Raw genomic sequence first — 20,750 nt, forward strand, 5'->3', positions numbered from 1 at the left:
AGTCATTACACTTACTGAATGAGCAGCCATGATCTCACACTCCCAGGAGCTCGCAAGGAGCACAGGGTCACCTCTCCAATCCTATTCCATCACACCCAAATGGACAGCTTCAGTGGAAATGGGGCATGACAATAAATGCCATCAGGGGATCAGTCGAGCAGTAAAGGTCAAGCTTGCCATATAGAGGGTGTCAGTGGGGTGAGAGGTCACAAGCATAACTAGCAGTCTTGGTATCCACGCTCTGTGTCGCATATGGATAAACTCATCAACCGCTCCTGATTAGGCTGCTCCTGTTCCAGGTATAACTGAACGTTTCAGTCATTATGTACCACCGCTTTGTTGCATGTGGTGGTTAATTTAAGCTGACTACTGCGACCCTGTTTGATAACTCCAGGCTGAAAACAAGAGGATCTTTTTCACTTTGACTGACGTACTGTGATGAGGTGAATCCAGGTAATTCAGGTCATTATCTCTCACTGGTCCTTATTTAAATTTATTACACTCTCAAGGAGGTGTGAAGGGATTCAGCTTTTCAGGAACATGGTTTCCACTTGTTAGCAAATGCAAAAAGGACCCAGAGAAGGCAAAAATTAACATTTGAATCAGCTCTGTCACATCAAAGTTTTAACAATTTATTGCAACACTGATGCACATCTGAGGACAGTAGTGTAGCTGCTGCTGAAGTGAGGCTCTGCAATATATCTGAGCAAGCATGACTAAGACTGTCCCTGAGCTCTTGAACCTCAAAAACAACAGTATTTTTGGTTTATTGTGGTTTTCGTCATTGCTCTTTAAATCCACACTGAAAGACATGTTGAGAACTCACAAATACAAATGTCCATGCCCTCCTCTCTCTCTCTCTCTCTCATACAGACAGAGATTCACAGACAGTATTTTGTATTTAGTCATTCACAAGTTTTAAGCAGCCAAACAGCCTAACTCAGACATACTGATGGCAGAGAAAGAAGTAAATGTGGTATTTACATTTTGCATGACACTGGGGCATACATAAAATGAGCTATGATGCAAGAGGTCAGAGCCTTCTTTCTGTAAGATGTTATGTTGCCTGATAACTAAGCTGTGACTGGGTAACATATAACTACAATGTAGCTGCAGTAGGAACAGTTAAAAATACTCTTTTTCTTACATAAGTTGAAGCTTTTTCAACAAGTGCTGTGATAATAGATCCCTAATTTATAAAGCTTTATTGCACTTAAATTAATGAATGCAGTTGTTAGATTGACAAAATATTATCTTTTACTTCGCCTGGGTACAACGTCACGATGTCCTCTACTGTCTCTGCTGTGTGATATATGACACACGTAGAGAGGAGAGTGCAGAAAGATTTGGGTTTCTGCATGTTTATGTGGCTCAGAGGATAATAAAATAGATTGTTAAGCATTTTATGATAAAAGGAAACTCCAGGGATTAGAAAGAGATTTGACAGGGCTGACATTCATTTAATGATATAATAATCTATCAGATTTCTCTATAAAATAGATCATACACCAGATTTACCTGATGCCGTGCATGTCCATTCATTAATGTAACTGTGTGCAGTTAAAACATGTGTAATGTTGTAAGCAATACATAAATACTAACTCTGACCTTGTTGCTGTGGTGTCACAACCTTTCAGTGATGAAGTCATGCTCAGTTGCTGTCAGATTATAGAGGAGTGCATGTCCAAAAGCGGCTTAATTCAGCATCTCATATCTGATGGTAGCATTACATGACTTCATGAATGTAATGTCTGTGCTATTTTTATCAATTAATTTAATAAGTCAAATTTGAAGAAAAACACAGACATATTTTTGCATTTTGATGCTATCTTACATTTTTTGGCAGACATTTGTCTCAACATAACAAGCATGCAAATAAGCAGAACACATTGTGGAGTGACATAATATCTTGGCTTACCCTGTGGCAGCTGCAAACACATGACAGTTGTTGAGTGGAATTGATTTTCTATGGAAATCTTACTGCAGTGCAGTTATCCTTAGATGCACTAGATTATCATGCAGAATGAAAAAAAATAAAAAATAGAAAGATGCTTCTTATTTTTTTCCCTATTTTTCCATGAAAATAATAATAATAAAAAAGCTTCTTATTTTTGATAGTATTAATTGTGAACCTTTTAGTAATGCCTTACCATTCAGTCACTATAAGATACCTAACTTTAGTTAAGGCAAATATAATTCCAAGGTGCTTTAACAAGAGTGGAAGCAATGTTTAATCGAACACAAATGGTCCAGCATGTTACCTTTGTGGCTCCAACTACTCAGCAACCATATTTCCCTTGAAATGTCTCAAAATGTTAAGCTTACAGCAAATAGAGCCTGAGTCACATACTCTTGTGTGCAAATAGTAGATTCATTACTGCTTATTGAGAGTTGAGCAGATGGGGAAATTCTCCAGTGTATGGCTAAATGACTTGAATTTTTCAAAGTCACAGTTTGTGAGGAGACTGGGAATGGGAGATTTGATTTGCTGATTGAAATCACTTAAATTGGGTTTCTGAGACACTGGCAGAATAGGTAAGTTTGTGGCTAAAGTGAAAGGATTTTGATACAAGGAGCTGAACCTGAAGGGTAAAAGTCCACAGAATGGATTGTCATTTAATGTCTTGGTACAATAGAAATAGTAAAAGGTATTAAAAGAGGTGATTTTTTCAATAACAGAGAAAGGTCTCCATGTCTGCTTCTTTTATTTTATAGCTAGGTCTTTCTCCCCAAGTCTTTGTTCACTTTAACTTTTTTCTCTTCTCTCTACAGTTTAGCACACAAATATAAGTGTACAAGAGCTCTGTGACTGCATTGCGGTCAAGAAAATGAAGACCATACGGGGGCATGAATTGTTCCACTGTCCCCCTCCCACTGCTTTTGTTGGTGGGCCATGGGAACCTGACAAACAATGGGAATGATTGGCGGGATGGGGGTCGTGAAGAGAAGGACAGGAAACAGAGAGCAGGAAACCACGTCCTTAAGGAGAAAGAAGTGAACATGCATAGACATTGAGGAGGCTGTGGTTAAGTTATACAAACTGTGGGATGAAGGTCTGGAGGATTGCCATGCAGCTGAAGGTTTAGGAAAACTGAGGATTTGGCTGTTTTATCTGGAAGACTAAAGAATAACTTAGAATTACAAAAACATATGACTAACCCAAGTGTTGACCTCACGCCAGGTCACATTTTGCCACCACACATCATATCTTATGGCTGTGATCAAGCCGTCTCTCTGTGTGGAGTCTTGGTATACACATTTCTACCTCAGTGATATTTTTGTTTCATTTGCTTCCCACTCCCAGCTCTACCCATGAGCTTTGCCTCTTTAGCATTCACAGAGCTATCATGAATATATGGGTTAATCAATGCATACTCCCCTCAGCTGTCATCCACAGTCCCACCATATGCACAGTTACTCAGCCTTAAAGGTGGACAGTTGTCTGGCCCTTATGTCACTGCTTTCCTTTGTATCATAATAAAGATTCAAGCCTGAAGCACTCCCCTTAAAGCCTGCACTAAAGTCAGTCTTGCTTACAATCTTTATATATCTACAATAGAACTGAAATGTTTGATTTCTGCAGTCTTATTAACAGAGAACTGGAACATTTATGTACGGTGCACTGTTAAACTTCCTGATGAAAAAATATTGCTTCACTTTAGATCGAATGTGTCTAATCACAGGTTACCAGCATACTGTCCTAAAGAGATTGTATAACTTAAGTTTAGTTCATCCATCCATCCATCCATCCATTTTCTTCACCACTTAGTCCAATTCAGAGTCATAGGAAGCTGGAGCCTATCTTGAACTTTTACTTCAACCTTACTGTGTCTGACAGCAGACAAACAAGGTCCTCAGTGACAGACGAAACCTTGTCATCGTGGCAGATTGGGAATGATTGGTTGAACAGATTGCTCTTTGCCTCCTGGGTCATTGTCCATATGTTTAGGTTAACTGTGCACAGGCTGGCCGACCGTATACGGACAAACTCTCAAATTTGAATTGTCGTTAACTCATAAACATAAATTTACAATCTGGAGTTAAAAAAAAGGACATTTTTCTCCTGCTTCAATATCATCAACAGTAACCAGTCCCATATGTACACTCTCACTGAAAGGACTTTTGGGGAGGTGATTTTCTTATACAAGTTCTGGCAGCTTTACATCCAGGCTAGTGCAGCTAAAGCCAAGTGACATCTTAGAAGTCGTTCCTTGTTTTCTTTAGCTCTCACAGGACTGGAGTACAGCCTGATGGGTAAGATGGAAAGCCATCCATGAGAGAGAGCGTAAGAGTGAGAGGCTGTTTTCATTAAGCACACAGAGGCTCAGGTTGCATATCTGTTTGTGGAAGCCAAGCTAAGCTGGGTTGTTTATAACCACCACAGGTTCTGCAAGGGAATTTAAACAGCAGGACGGATATTGCTCTTATTGGCTTACATATTCATGGGTTAAATATATACCCACGTCAGCTGTGGAATGCTGGGAAAGAGGAATGAAATGAGAGACAAGCTAGGGGCACATGAACATGTGGTATTAATGCCAAATCTGTACTATTCTTCTCTTATATTACAAAGACCACACAAGAAAAGGAGGGTTCAGCAAAACCCCAATACACTTTACTGTGCGTGGGAGGAAGGGTGGAACAGATCTACAGCTGCTGGACAAAAGAAGCAGAGAACAGAAAACTCTTTAGGGTGACTAACATCTGATGCGTACATTAAAACAATATGCTATAGAGCAACTAAATTAACAATTTACTTTTTCTCCCCCTTGCATTGAACGAATATGAGAATGAACTGCTTTATATACTGAGTAATACAGCTAACCTTGAGCTTTTATAGCATCTATCTCATCCCTCATCAGTTGAATTGTATAATGATGTGACTGTCTAAGAGAAAGACTAACACTGACAACATTAATGTCTTTTAACAACACTTTAAATGTGATTTTTTGTACTGTACTAAGTCCTTATTTGCAGTAAGTGAACAGAAAATTACTTTTTTTTCATTGATTTATGTGGATATTTATTGTATTACTAAATATATTATAGTTGTACTAGTGGGTATGTGTGTTACTGAAGGACTACAACCCAGCATAGTGCTTACAAGAGATCCAGTTTCATGAGAGAAACTAGCTGGAGTGTAGTTTAGTATCATTTATTTTTGTTTGCAAGACGTTCTCTGTGTAGGATGTTTTGAGTGTGTGTTTGCAACTTTGTGTGTCACCTTCAGCAAGCAGGCTCATTATAAAAGCAATTAAACCCGCCTTACTCTCATTAAGAAGCTGCAGGGCTTAAGGAGAGATTGAGGACCTGTTGTACTCCCAGAGGGCTTCTGCCTGGTCAGCTCTGCTTTAGATGATAAAAACCACTTTTAAATCCACTGAAATCAAACACCTCGGACTGGTCATGATGGGTCAGAATTTGCTTGAGCAAATCCCCGCATCTCTGGCAACCCTCATCCTACCCAACCAAACTCACATAAGTCTGTAGTTTTTTTTTTAGTTGTTTTGTTTTTTTTAAAAGTGTGGTTTCAGCACAGATATAGTGCTATTCTAAACATAGAGTGTGGGAAAAATGAATATAAACTGTTTCTATTACTGTGTGGGATTGCAGGACAGGAGGAATGGGATAAGGAGGAGGAACTGGAGCAAGAGAATGAAGCAATGCAGTGTCCAGAAGTGAAAGAAGCTTAGTTCTGAGATAAATCTTTATTTTAAAATGACTATTTAAAGGATAAAATTGTGCAAGGTTTCCACGCAATTGCAATCTGACAGATGAGAGACACACCATGTCCTATTGATAACTTACAGTTGAGAGATTATGTCATCTTATTATTGTGCTTTCTTGCCTCACCACGATAAAAGCCCTACTTCCTACATAAATTAAAATACAGTCCTTGGGTGCAAATATATCCTCCGTCTGTTCTTCATTTGTGACTGTTGGAGAGGTACAGCTGCCCAGAAGCTGGAGCTGTGATTGACTGATGAAGTTTTGGTGCTCGGGGGATCCAATCATGTAATCAGTTTGTATTGACTGACTTTCCCCGCTGAGAGAATGCAGAAGCTTTTCCACCATGCATGAGCTTGATCTGGCACATTTCAAAATCGTCTGCAGTCAAATCTGATTTGGGTGGTGAAGCCCCGTGTTAGGATTCATGCTGAGAAGATGTGGCATAATCATACCGCAAACATTTCAAAACACTTCCGCGCTTCTCTGCTCCAGTTCATCATTATCTTGCATTTATTATTACATTTGAGAAATTAATTCAGTTTTACTATAATTGCATCACATAGTTAATGAGACACTTTCCGTGGAATTTAAATGGCGCAACAACTTGGGTTTGCATAGTTAATAAGTTTTATTATTAATATTATTATTTTTAGGGGATAAAGAGTAATGGATGAAGGAAACAAGGATTTGCTTTATTTTGTGTTTGACTTTTCTCCTTTGTTTCAAGGTTCTGCCCAATATTTTTTATGTCAAGGTATCAGAACTATTTCATGTCATTTACTCCAGTTTCAGACCTTCTGAGTGAAGATTTTTGAAGATTGGGAAGTGTACTTTGCACTGTAGACAAAGAAATAGAGATAGGTTTTTGGCAAAAAGATGAACAGTTCCATTATGTGGTATCGAGTTTATATTTGCATCAGTAGGTTCATTAGCATTAGCATTCTTACATTTCTACATTCTTACCTATCAATGCTTTCCTCAGCATCCCACTTTGTTTGAGGACATAGCTGCTTATTTATTTGCTTAACTGAAACAACAGATGCCGTATGTCGGCAGGAGAGGGAGAATTGAAATCCCCTCACCGGTGTGCATCTGCTATGTTTACATTTATTGAGCCCCAAAAGATTTTTTCTCTCTGAAAGTCATTCTAAAGTCAAATGAAGGTAGAGCTTGCCAAACACATCTTTGAACTTAATTCCTTTCACCTTATGGGTGAGCGAGGGTCAGGATTGCAATGGGCTATTTGATTACTAAATTAGAACTAATCTATCTTTTTGTTTTCTGAATCCTCACCATTGACTGTGATAATGTGTGCTAATTTTATGATTAAACAAAATCAACAAATCTACACTTAACATTCACTGCATATTCTTGCTCCCCAGTTTATTGTGCAAGTGTTCATTCACATGTCAGGAACTCACAGGGAGTGTGAGTTTAATCCAAACTGTAGCTAAGCTGAGAGGCAGACATTTGAGAATTTTGCTTATTTGCTGTCTGAAAGGTAGATAAGAAGATAAACATCAATTTCATCTCTTCAAAATCCAGCTCTGTGATGTTTTAGCCAAACGCTAGCTTAGCATTAAGACTGGAAAAAGAGGGGCATAGCCACATGAAAGGAGCTTCCAACAGCTAAAGCCTCATTGACATATTTTGAAGTTGTACACCAAGTTGATTGAGAAAATCGGAATTAATTCTTCTTCTTGCAACCATAATTCATTCCAGTATCTCTAAAATGATGCACTCATACTTGTCTTATGTTTGTATTACAGCCATTGTATATACATAGGTCACCTATTGGCTTACAGGGAACCATTTTAAAGTATTGAGTTTGTCATATTATTCTGTCCACTGTGTGTTTGCAGCAAGAATTAACATGCAAGGGACAGACTTTAGACAAGGACATGACAACGTAAGGTTTAATTATGATGGTGAGTTACAACGAAGTACAGTAGTTATGAAATGGGAAAGTAGTTACACAGGACACGTGTTTGTTCACGGCTGTATATCCAGTTTCTCCCACCTGGACATTGTAATATGAGGTTCTAAAGCATTAATGTGCATTTATTATTCCACAAGGGAGCAGTGATGTAACAACACCATTACTTTATGTAATGGTAAGTCATTTATATCTTCATCCTAAACAGAAGGTGGTACTGGTAAGAAAGTTATAACTAGAAAGTTGCAATTGATTTGCTTATAGCTTTAAGGACATGGTTTTGTTTTTACAATATTTGCTAAAGTTTTCTTTTTTTAAATGTTTCACTCAAAACACATCATAGTAACAAAAGCTACAAAAGTCCAAAGGGTTGACTGAACAACACTGCAGCATCTAGGTTCCTCCTTAGCAACTTCAGAGCAACTTTCTCTTCCCATTTGTTCACTTGTATCGACTATATCTCACTCTCTGCTACAAGGATGACAGAGCCCATAGAGCTACATAGACACAACATTATCTTAAATTGCTTATAATATAACACACAAAAGAATAGTGGCTACTTGATTTAGGTGTTGCTAAGATTCTTTCAATTGACTCTCAAATGAGTCAGCTACAGATGATTGATTGCAAACTGAATAACTTAACTACCCACACAAGCTCACCTTGTCTCATATGCTCTGTCATTTTGATGTGATGATCGACCTGCTGCTGCTACTGTGTTTGAAACTGAAGACCATGTGGTTCATGACGTAAAGCTTTGCTAAAGCTGATATACTGCAATGTTACACTGGTACAGAAAAATCAATATATATGATCGTTATGCAAGAAGCCATTTACGAGTCTATACCAGCAACACGTAGGTCATGTTTTGTGTTGTACCTCCTGCCTGTCTATGAATGTTACGTGATACTCTGTATCGCATAACACGCAGGCTATGCAGCTTTCTAATTCATGCCTCCCTTATATTTTGTTAGTGTTCTGAATGAATTCAGTATTGATTACAAGTCAACCATTTTGGAGGTTATATATATTTGATAAGGTATTAAATCTGACTCAAAAACACCAACCGTAGGAGTTATAATAATTAGACTGTTTTACTCATCATTTATTATGGCCTTTAACTTAGTGAAATTCTCCTCTTGTATTTTACTTGAATAATTAAAAAATGATGTTAGATGAAATGTCATCAACATTACAGATCTTGGGGTTATTTTTTTCACTGTGTGTATTGGTGCATTCGATGTGACTTGGAGCTCAGAAGTCACAGCAGAAAATTAGCATCCATCTTTCATGGCTAAAGTTGCAAGTGAAGTTGTGGCAAAATTGAAAAGTTATTTAATCTAAGTGAAAATAACACTCACCATTTCATATGTAAATGAAATATAGTTACTAACCAAAATGTTCATTATTACGAGATTAAACCTTATATTCTTAAATTACTTTAGCATATTTCTAAACAATGCAGCAGAAGAATTTCACTCAACTTTTAAGCAATGTTTTAAAATGATTTTTTTCTTTTAATTTGGTTCTCTGATTAAATAAAAATGCACAGTTTATGAAGGTCACCTGATTGCACCATGCCTGCAACCAGCTGACAAAGCAACATGAGTGGTTGTATTGTTAATCAAGAATGCCTCTCAGAACTAAAGCTTAAACAATATTTTCTTTCTAAGATTAAAAAAAGGCTCAAATGTTCTTTTCGGTGTGGAGGTCATCTAATAGTAGGGAAAATACAAAAACCAAAAGATAGAAAAAAACCCCAACTTGATTCCAAATCTGAAGAAAAATGCATTTTGTCCTCTTTTAAGTGTTGTTTTACAATGATTTAAAATAGTAAATTGTAAGAAAAACATTGTCAGACTTAGTGGTCATAAAAGTGAGATGAAAAATAGCAGGCACATGTACAGTTACCACTCAATGACATTTAATTTCTCTTCATTTCTGTTTGTCTATGTAGATCAGGCTGGATGGTGTTGTGGAGGGAGGAATGCTGTATGAGACAGTGTCTGTGATGAAGGACAGCAACCCCATCCTCCGGGACATGGCCTTCTCTCTGGACAGGAACTCTCTGTATGTCATGTCTGACAATCAGGTGAGGACACGCCCTCTTTTTTTTTGGTGCAGCTGTCAGGAGATGCTTTGAGCTGGGTGGTGATGTAGTGATTGGTGAGAGCATCTATCTGTTTGAAGCCTGCAGAGTTCAAGCCTCTTTGACAGTGAGGGTTCAGCGTGCCGACATGTCCTTGAGCGAGATGCTGAATGTGAGGCTTAAAAATTGTATTTGACATGGAATGTACAGTATGGATTCTTTTATCTTTTCTTTGTTTTTCTCCGTCTTTTGGCTTTGACTCTGTGGAATATATTTGAGCAAATAAATAGCTACATTTGTACTGAGGGAAATAAAAAAAAAAACAATTCTTCTTTTGAGGGATTTGTTTAGATTCTACTTATCAAGGCACAGCACATAGCATTGTTCCTTATTTGCCTTATTCTATACAGAAAGCAGAATTAATGTTAGGGCTACTGTGTTTTATAAATCAACAACATTAGTGTATGTTAAATCTGAAATCAATGCTATTTACTTGGAATCCAACCAGATGATGATGACTTATCACCAAAACCAATGTGAAAATTCCCCTACAGTCATCAAGTATATGTCTACATAAAGGTTTATTAAATATGTAGGGCTGTGTGTAAGGGGATGGACCAGTGCTCTAATTACTTATCCATGCGAACAGTACATGCATCTTTTGTATGTGCTGAAGACACGCATCTCGTAGAAAAACCATTGGAAGCTTTTTATTCTGTGTGGCTGTACCTCCTCCCCTGTCTGCTCCTCACTTGGCCAAGCATCACAGAACCATGCAGTTGTTGCTGTTGCTGGACGATACTCTCTGCACTCATTGGAGATAAGAGTGAACAGTGGTAATCACTTTCAACTCCCATCAAGTGATTATTTTGGCACCGCAGCATGCAACTGTGAAATGGGATTAGGTTTCAGTGTGGCCAAAATAAAAAAGCCTCGATCAACGTGCTCAGTTGTCTTCTGACTGCTGGAATGTATTGAACTAGAGTCACAGGACATAGCAGCAAAGGGCGCTGGGGTGCTTGCAATCATGCCAGTTATTTCAGAGTTTGTTTGTTTTTTTTTTTTTTAACTCTTTTATGGAATGCAATACAATTATAAAAGCCATCTATTCATAAAAATATGAGGTTTCAGACAAGGGATGCTATCAAGGAAGCAGTGGAGAATAGAGACAGGGTTGTGCTGAAAACTGTTATCTAAAACAAACCAAGGCAGTTCCTCCTTTTGTGATAGACTGAAAGAGACAGGGCATCACTTATTGATGAGCTCTGGTCGTTCAAGGAGACACATGCTTCCTTCAAGGAGATTGCCAGCTACTCTCCAAACTCCACCTTCAGTGGTGCATGATAACTGAGCGAAATCTAAGCCCAGCCTGACCAGGCATTTTCTCTCAATATTAGAACAGCTTTGGCTTTGTAGCTCTCACGAGTTCTGAACAGAGTAAACCCTTCCTCTTTCTTTCCATCCCCATCTTTGCTCAGCTTTCCCTTCAGATTTTCTCGTAGCTCGGGTAAGGAATCCCCCAAGGAAGAGGGCTTCACATCACAGATTTCCCACATTTCTAGTGGATCCCAGAGATGAGAGATTTTCAGATTCCTGGGAGCCACACAATACAGGAATGATGAGGAATGAGGAGCGAGACAGATTTGGCTGAGATCAGCCAACCCTTGTGGAATAACAATGAGCCCCTCTGTCTCCCACCGGGTGAAATACGCAGGGTTAGCATGAAGATGAAGAGTGGGGAGAAAAAAAAAGAGAGTACTGGTGTATATGTGTGTGGGTATGGGTGTTTTTCCTGTGTGACTATGTTCTCAACAAAACGCCATTTGGGAGCTATTATTGATATGAAAAAGAGTCTTCACAGCAGTAAATCATTTTTTTCTTTTATTCCCATCTCTGTGTGCCTTTAGTTAGATCATTTCTAGGAACAGAAATGCCCAGAATCCAAATACACAAATCAGTGAGTGTCATTCCTCCGTCTGTGAAGTGATGGCTAAGGCTTTAAACCTGAGGGAAGGGAGGAAGCTGCTGTAGGGTTTATCCAGGGCAATCTCTCAAAATGTCTTTCTGTAAAATGCTAAATCATTACTTGAAATCCCCCTCATGCACACTCTTGTTTCACTCTGCCTCTCTGTTTCTTCTGTCTCCTCATTTTTTTTTTACCCTTACCTGTGTGTGACCTTTTTTGTCTTGTTGTCTGACATATTCCCACCGTCAGTTGAGCGACATCTATTGTACCATAAAAATGTTGCCAAAATGTGCACAGTAGTCATTACATATTAAGTGAACTCTGTTAAAATATTTTTGTCTGATTAGACAATTCAGTGGAAAACAGTCATTAAATTTGGTTTCATTTTCATTTATTTAATAAGAAAGGAATTTACAGCATGACTAAACAACTTGGAGTAGCAGAAGCTCATTCCTGTTATAGCTATTCAGTCTAAAACTTTAGCTTTAATTGGAAAGGACTGACTTCACATTCACATTTTTAAAATTCATTAAAAAATATATAAGTGTGTTCTGAAATTGTTGATACAACAAGTGGATCTCTTCAAGCTTGAGAGGTAAAGCAACACAAAAGGCACTCCACTCCATAATGTTGCCACAATGCTAAAAAATTAGCTGCAAGTCCTTTGGGGTCAGAAATATTACAGGTAACAACATGTCCTACTTTGCTTACCCCTCATCTGCTTTGCCCCCTCTTTTCACTGTCACCCTTTGCACCTCTTTTGGATTCTGTTATGAACGATGCATTTTTAGAATTTAAATTCCTCCTTAGTAATGTGCATGTGGTCTTCTCTCTGCCAGCTCAGCACTCTTGCCAATTTACTCACTTACTCCTGGATGGGAATGGATTCTGCTTGGCATATGTGCTAAAGAGGCCATAAATAAATCAGAAAAAGGGTGGAACAACATTAGTGTAAAAATATTTAGTTCACAGTGTTTGTTTTCATTATTTGGAAAATTCTTTGTCATATTGAAGCACTTGCCATTCTGCTGGTAGGCATTAATCTACTGGCTACATGGTGACCAATTGAAATCAAAGCATAATCTGAATTACAAAAAAAAAAATGTAAATGATGTTCTTTACTTTGTCAAAATGCTGACCGGAGTTTTCAGGATATGAATTGCAAGCTTATTTTGTGTATGTATTGCTTTGAAAGTATTTAGTTAGATATTATAAAGGCTCATAGAATTCAAAAGTTGTGCATCAAGAAAACATTTCAGTGACACAAATTTAAGGTGGAATTCAAAGAAAAAGCCCGCTCAACACTTAGTTATTACATGTCATGTGGTGTTGAAGGATTTTCCAAAGCAGACTGAGGATATAGGATGACGGCATCATGGAAAGCTAAATGCCTATATATCCTTCTGAGAGTGTTCGTAACGTTGCCGTAAATCCGGATGAAAGCGTTTAAGTGATACCAAACTGCTAACATCACAAGGTCAGGCATTAGTGTAAGGGCATTCTAGATGTGAATGAGAATTTAGTCATTTCAAAAACTGAAGATATGGGTCTAACAGTGCTGTTTTACTGTCATGCTGATGCTGAAAGGCTCAGATTTCACCTCACTGGAGCAGATGATTTTCCTTTGTTTGCTGTGTTTGCTTGAAATGATCAGTTCCTCCTGAAAAATTCAGCTCAGAGCGACAGAACACAAACAAAAGCCTGATGAGAAATGCTAAATATTTTGTGTACTCATGAATGATATACAAGGCATTGACATGAATAGATACAGTACATAAATTATGAATGAATACTTAATTTAGCGAATTGTAAAATGACAAGCATGCACATGTGCATTGTAGTGTGAGGGAGAAAAACAGAAGCAAAACCTGTACTTTGATGCAACTCAGTGAAAAGCAGATAATTACTGTCATTTGTCATCCAAAGGAAAAAAAAACCATAACATACATATTGTAAAATCAACTGCATCTACGTAATCATGAACTGCATGACTTTTAAAATGAATAGTTGAATCCTTTGTAAGCTGATCAAAGTCAAACGCTTCTACTGGTTTCACATTAATTTCACCAGTGACATCCACCAATACTTTCTTCTAAATGTAATTTTTTTTTTTCTGTTCTAGCTTTAAATCCATTATTCCTGTCTGTATGTTTGTATTTGCACAGTGTGATTTTCTGCGAGAAGTATTTGCAGGGTAGTGCAGAATGGCTTTATTCTCTTCATGTTGATGGCACAGTTCAAAGCAGGCTTGTAATGTATTGTAACAAAAACACAACCTTTACCAGGAACTATGAGTTTCAAGATGGTGTGCTACTACAGATTGGCTTCTCTGTATTTTTAAAAAAAATTAATTTCTGTTCTGTTAATGAGAATTTTGACAAAGTAATGTGAACGAGACTTAAGTAACTAACTTGTGCATAAGATGCATATAGCATCATTGCAACACAACAATTTCAGTCATCAATTTCAAGTGTTGTACCCTCTATGTGCCCTATATTCGATCTGCTTTAATCCTATAACACAAAATGAAAAAAAGGCAAAACATATATAATATGAATCAAATCATATGAAGTTTTATTGAATTTATGAAGCACTTTTCATACATGAAAAGCGCAAAAGGCTTTAAATAATACAAAACATATTTGCATAATACTACATAAAACAACAATTACAACTCTCTCCCTTGTACATGCACACACACACACACACACACACACACACACACACACACACACACACACACACACACACACACACACACACTAAAGGTTCCCCCCCACCTGTCTCAGCCCAACGGCAACACCCCTGCAGGCCAAGCAGGCAAAGCTCCCGGCATGGAGGATCCCACATGAGTAAATTTATTAAATCAAAATTGTCATATAAGACTGGCACTAATTCACATACTAAACAGCTACAATTTCAGCCCCCTGCCTTCAGATAATTTTTGAATCCAGTTAAGTCATCTTCTGCTCAGGTCAGCTCCACTAAACAAATCAAACCTGATATGTGGTGCAAGCTTCCAATTGATTCTTTGCAAGCCAGCATAAAGCGCAGCTAAAACGCTCCTCTTGCAAAGGTCATGTTGCCTAACAGCCACAGACCAACTACCTTAGTTTAGATGATCCGAACCACAGCAGGTCATAGATTAGAGTCCTCGCCCCCTCCCATGCTACAAAATGATTTTGCTAATGGAATGCACCAAATGGGTTCAGAACTGCTGAAAAAAAAATTGAAAGTTATTTGTAGGAAGCAGCAGATAATCCATTTTGCCAACACAGACCTAAGAGAGTACCCACTTAGTCTATCAAGAGCACCGGAGACACTCTAATCCATAATCCACTCTTCATTTGTGATTGCTTACATCAGGAAATTGCTTGCATCATATGTCCATACCAAGAATAATAACCAAGTAGAAAATAGCGAGGCTCAGACTTCTGCTCAGTCGAGTTTTTTATGCAGCGCTAGTGCAACAGCATTGACTTACAGCAAATAGAGACCTTTATCCTTTGCAAGACATTCATGCAGTAATAGAGTGCAGATGTGCTAAAAATACCATAAATCTTTACACAGAGTTCAACTAATCGTTATACTTCAGTAGAGTGAGAAAATAAATCATCATAAAGTAAGGTGAAAAGGAAACTTGTACAAAATGTGTTTTTAAAACAGTCAAATTGTCATTAGATGTGTTATTTAAAGACATCTAAGCATCTGCACAAAAGCACACATTTGTGTAAAAAGCTTTAGGTTTTATCTTTTTGGATGTTTTTCATACATTGCGAAAAAAGAAGGAAAAAGCCTCTTTCTTTTTTAATCAAAATGACTTTTTTAAGCAGAAAGCTGCTGACAGTCATTTAAAGCTTTAAACTGAAACCTCTCTGCACGGCTATATATACATTATTAGCAAATTAAATAAAATTTGAGCTGTACTAAATGGTCAGTTTTAATGTCTGTGTGTTTAATAAATCAAACTAAAATACAGCATTAGCTATAGTAAAATATTAAACCTTTTCACAAGTAACTTAAAATAAATACAAAAGAAATCAGTCATTCATGAAAAATAATTATAATCACTGACTGATATGATACTGATTACAAAAGTATATAATTGTTAATGAGAATTTTATTTGTAAAAGATGACATTGAATTTGTTGCTTTGCATCTCTGGGCCATTGCCATATTTCCAGACAATAAAAATAAACAAAAGAAACAAAGTGAAACATGCAGGAGCAGCCTTTACATGTTAGCGGGGTTCTTTTAGTTGGAAGTGTGTGTTTAGATTTCCGGCTACGTTTCTGTTTTCCATTTGGTACAGCATCGATCAACTCATCTGTGGATAAAATCACAGCAACCTGCCAAGTGTGAATGCCATGTGTTTGAGATTACATGGCTGTCTTCACAGAAGAGTTCAAGAAATCTAACAATATTATGGATCTGATATCAGAAAGTTAGTGTGAGAAATGACACTGGTTTAGCAGCTGTGAAAAATGTAATATAGTTAAAATATGGAACTGCAGCCCCAGGAGAAAGTCTTACTCCTTGTGCAGAATTTAAAAACACTGGTTAAAAATGTAATCAGAAAGTAGTCAAATATATAGTTTTAGTTTAATTTGTAAAAAACCAAGTGTCTGAGTTTCAAAGTGGCTTAGTGGTTTGGAAAGCTTATTTTTGCATCACTGGCACACATAGCTGAAAAGACCAAGGTTAGATGCAACTCATTCTTTCTCCTCCTCTGTTTTTGTCTTTTTTTAAAATATACATATTTGTTAGGTCTGCATTTCCTCTTGAGAATAAACAGTAAAGGTAAAAGAAAAACCCAACAGAATTATCCTTACAATTATAAATATAACCGGTGTAAAAAAAACAAAAACTGATGTGTATCATTTTCCTTAAATGTGCTATAAAATTTTCATAATTCAAATATGTTGAGATTAGAAAAGCCAGAACAGTGCAGTATTTAAATGGTGGTTGAAAATCTTTATTTGTGTGTTTCATTGTTACGCTTCTCACTTCTAACTCATTTTGTCATTTCTCTGGTTCAGGTGATCCAGGTCCCCGTGGAGGCCTGCGAGCAATATGGTACATGTGCTGAGTGTCTAAGCTCTGGTGATCCCCACTGTGGCTGGTGTGTCCTGTATAACATGTGAGTGTGTTCCTTTTATCTTTTCTCATGCCCACATATGCACATCAAAGCTGGGGGATTAAAACCACAACGTCACTGTTTACCAAACTGCTTGCAGGAAGCTGTGAGTGTGGTTAAGCACGCATTCATATGATTTATGCGTTTTAATATGACACTCCTATTGTTCTCCCTGGAATTCACCATTATCAACAGCTGGCAGGAATAACGGAAAACCAGGAAGTGGTTGTCGGACACTGTGATCCCTCCTAAATTGCACCATTTAGGACAAAAGAAGCAGCATGACCACCAGATTTTATTGTCTGCTGAGTGAGAGGACAACTGGTGTTAATGGAGGAGGGAGGGATTAGTTTATCAGTCACAGTGGGTGAACCAACTGCACCTTTACATACCCAGGGAACATTTTGGACCTAACAGAGCAAGCTTATCTCCTCCATCTTAATTATCTGACCCTAGGTTAGCTTACATAACACCTCGATATGGAGCAAAGGGGATTCAGAAGATTAAAAGGCTGTGTTTCTGAACCAGCAGCTGTGTTTGAAGCTGACCTCAGCCAGGGATTTACCACTGTCTCATCATTTCACATCTGCATTTAAGCTAGCAATATATCTTGATGATGATCAGCATTATTTAAATTGCAACTCTATTTTATCAAACTGCCTGTAAAATGAGGAGAAAAATACGCTTACTGAAATATAAATCAGCCCATTAAACAGTTTTTTCACCCTTTTTTTTTTCCTCACATGGACGCTTTGTCTGCAAGTCTCATTACACTCTTTGTTTAAAATAATGTCTTGCACTTTTCAGTGAGCCGACATGTTCCCTTCAGTTATCCAAAAAGAGGCATGATCCTTCACACTGTGGAGTAAAAACGCTTTTTTAAAATGTCTTGATAAATCCACATCGGCGTCTCTGAATGACTCTCACGGTGTCGTGTTGATGGCTTTCAGGATTTCTCTTTCCAAACGTTTGTGAATATGCAAGAAGCTTGAAGGAAAAATGGAACAAATGATTTTATCAAACCAAACACGATGCAAGAAAGAGACAAAAATAAATGGCTAAAAAAGACAGTCAGATAAAAGATGTCTTTATTTTCTACCTCACTTCAGCTGATGTGCAGTCAGAAGGTGAGCATCTATACTCCCGTGGCTGTGGGCTGTCTCAAGAAGCCAGGCCAGCAACAGCTGCCACTGCCTTTCCAATCCGCCTTTGTATTGGGCTGTAATTACACCAGAGGTCTCAGGGTTCTTTGAGCTCTCTCAGGAGGTGCCACCCCCTCTGCAGCATCTCAGCCTATATTAAGCACTGTCTCCCCTCACTACTGTGCTCATTATATATTCAAAGAGAAAAGAAAAGGGTGTAGTTTCCTACTAAATTTTGACTTTACGGTTCAAGATTTTTTCTTTTATTTTTATATTTTTTTGCAGCCCTATACTACTTGGAAAAACGAAATTAAATTTCTAAAATGATTTTGACAAAAATATCATCAGCAGAGAAGAATCACTTACCCTTTTCTAAAACTGAACAAAAAGTTCTTTTGAAAGTACTTTCCATTCTTATTCAGGACTTAAGATATATTTTTATATTGCTCTTGTCTCCTGTAAGATCACCTAAAGGTTTCACTGTGCAGCCACCCCATCACTCTTACATTTTATTATGGTGTGAGATCCAGGAGCTGAAGCTTATTCTGCTTTTGTGCACTGAGTGTATCTACTCTGCAGAAAAAAACAAAGGGAGAAAGCCTCTTTGTTATGTAAAATCCTATGAAGTGGTTCCTTTAAAAAGGTATTTTACATCTTCAGAATTAATTTTGAGCAGGATAATTTATATGACCATAACAAATATCTACAAAATATTTGTTAACACTTCATGAGATGATAGAAGCAGTATGTGGGTTTAATGTAAACTTGGATTTAGACATTGCCAGCCTCATTTGCATTCTGATGAGAGTGTCTGCAGTCATGCTAGCAGCTCTGTGAAGTTTTGATTAGGCAGCCTACATGCTTATGTCAGCATGTTGTTAAGCAATTACTGTTCCAACACTTATTTCATAGATATCCATCCTCTTGAAACATGGAAATGCATCTTAAAGCTATTGAGATGTCTCACTAAAAATGGAGTAAACAGATTGAGAAGCGCACACATGAAAAAAAAGAGAAAAAAAATCCTTAAGATCCCAAATGTCCTAATTGTTTTAAACATTTTCTTTTAATGGAGCACCCTTCTTCCACAGGTGCTCGAGGAGAGATCGGTGTCTGCGGGCGGAAGAGAGCTTCCGTTTCGCAACTGACATTGACCGCTGTGTGAAGGTTATTGCTCACCCAGACAGCATCGCTGTATCAGCACATGGTGTCCCTGTGAGTCTGCTTATCATTTCTCCAATCACTGCACTGTCACTTCACTCACAATGCCAGTGTTTATGAGCAATCACTGTAAGTAGCCCTGTACATCCACATATGCAGTAAGTGTAGGCCTGGGAGGGATTAGTTTTCTCTGGGGTGAAGTCAGACAGAAGGTTCACTCTCCCTCTGGGACATCACAGTATTTATTTAATTTTGGTTTAAATAAACTAATGGAGGATGAGAGACTAAATTCAATGCTTGGCAAATAGTAATCTTGTGCCAGGCATTTGTTTGTTAAGCTTAGCACAACTATTGGAAAACACCTACATTTCTCCACAACCACAAATTCCACTTTCAATGAAATTTACAAGTGAGATAAAAAATATACTTAACAGTAAACATAAGAGGTGCGATGAGGGGTATTTTGATAACTTTTGGACGTGAAACACGAGTCCCCATTTTTAGAAGCTGTGTTAGGCACTGCTTGTATATTTAATATGCAAAGAGTTTAATAAATTAACTTTTTATTTTCTCATCAAGAAAATTCTGTTATAAAATATACTGTGTAATATGGTACATAATGATACAATTATACAAATTTTTAGTAACATCATCATGTTTAATGTTCCCTCATCTCTTTCAGCTCCTGTTGGAGGTGCACAATGTTCCAGACCTTTCTGCTGGAATTACCTGTTCTTTTGGGCAGCAGGCTCAAGCAGAGGGCCGTGTCAAAGGGAATAGGGTTATGTGCCTTTCTCCAGCTGGAAAGGAGGTCCCTCAGACGCCAGAAGGTCAAGGTGAGTGTAGATATAAGGTCTGAAGTTGTAATGTAGAAAACGTTGCAAAATGATCACAGAATATCAGGTGAACAACCTGAATATTTTTTTTGTAGATTCTATAAAACCTATTTAAGTTTTACTGCTTGAAATGTTTTGTTTATTTGGTTAGTACAAAATGTCTTTGGAGTATACACTTTAAACCCTCATTTGAAGACTCTGACAGAAGGCTTTCCTAAGACAACAGCAGCATTCCCTTCTTCAAACAGTCGACAGGTGGCTCTTTACAAGAAAATGATAAAAGTATTAACGTTTTTCTCATTTTGACTTCCTTTTGACACTCATTGTTTTGATTCTTTCCTCTATTCTTCTTTGTCTCTCCTTCAGTCTTTCTCACTTCTTTTTCTGCCTGAATCTTTTAAGTTCTTAAAATATTTTCAATTCTCTCTTTCCACCCTTTTGCTAACCATGCCCTCCCTTTGACCACTCTCTTTCAGACTGGGCTGGCGTGGAGCTTCGTCTCAATTCAAAGGAGACAGGCCAAATGATTGCTAGCACGGAGGTGAAGTTCTACAACTGCAGCACACATAAAATGTGAGTGCAGCTGCCCCCCCTCTCATCCTTTGATTTGTTCAATAAATGGACAAGCACAACTTAATTTGGGGCAATGATGTACTGATGCTTGCAACCCCTCTTAAGATTGCGCTGTTGGATAACCTCTGAGTTCAATTTATCTGTCAGGTTTCATTTAAATCAACATGATGCATTTGTCAT

General features: G+C 37.8%; 1 protein-coding gene across 1 annotated transcript in view; it reads left to right on the forward strand.

Moving 5' to 3' along the window:
• Nucleotides 1–20,750, forward strand: part of LOC306757615 (plexin-A2-like) — a gene marked incomplete at both ends in the record, with an annotated part of 65,029 nt that overhangs the window by 8,064 nt on the left and 36,215 nt on the right. The window contains 5 exons of the mRNA XM_079242722.1: nt 9,624–9,758; nt 16,761–16,861; nt 19,092–19,215; nt 19,844–19,997; nt 20,474–20,570. Coding sequence (XP_079098848.1) covers nt 9,624–9,758; nt 16,761–16,861; nt 19,092–19,215; nt 19,844–19,997; nt 20,474–20,570 — 611 coding nt within the window. The remainder of the gene's footprint in view (nt 1–9,623; nt 9,759–16,760; nt 16,862–19,091; nt 19,216–19,843; nt 19,998–20,473; nt 20,571–20,750) is intronic.

Source organism: Telmatherina bonti (assembly GCF_933228915.1).
Source record: "Telmatherina bonti genome assembly, chromosome: 6".
Taxonomy (NCBI): domain Eukaryota; kingdom Metazoa; phylum Chordata; class Actinopteri; order Atheriniformes; family Telmatherinidae; genus Telmatherina; species Telmatherina bonti.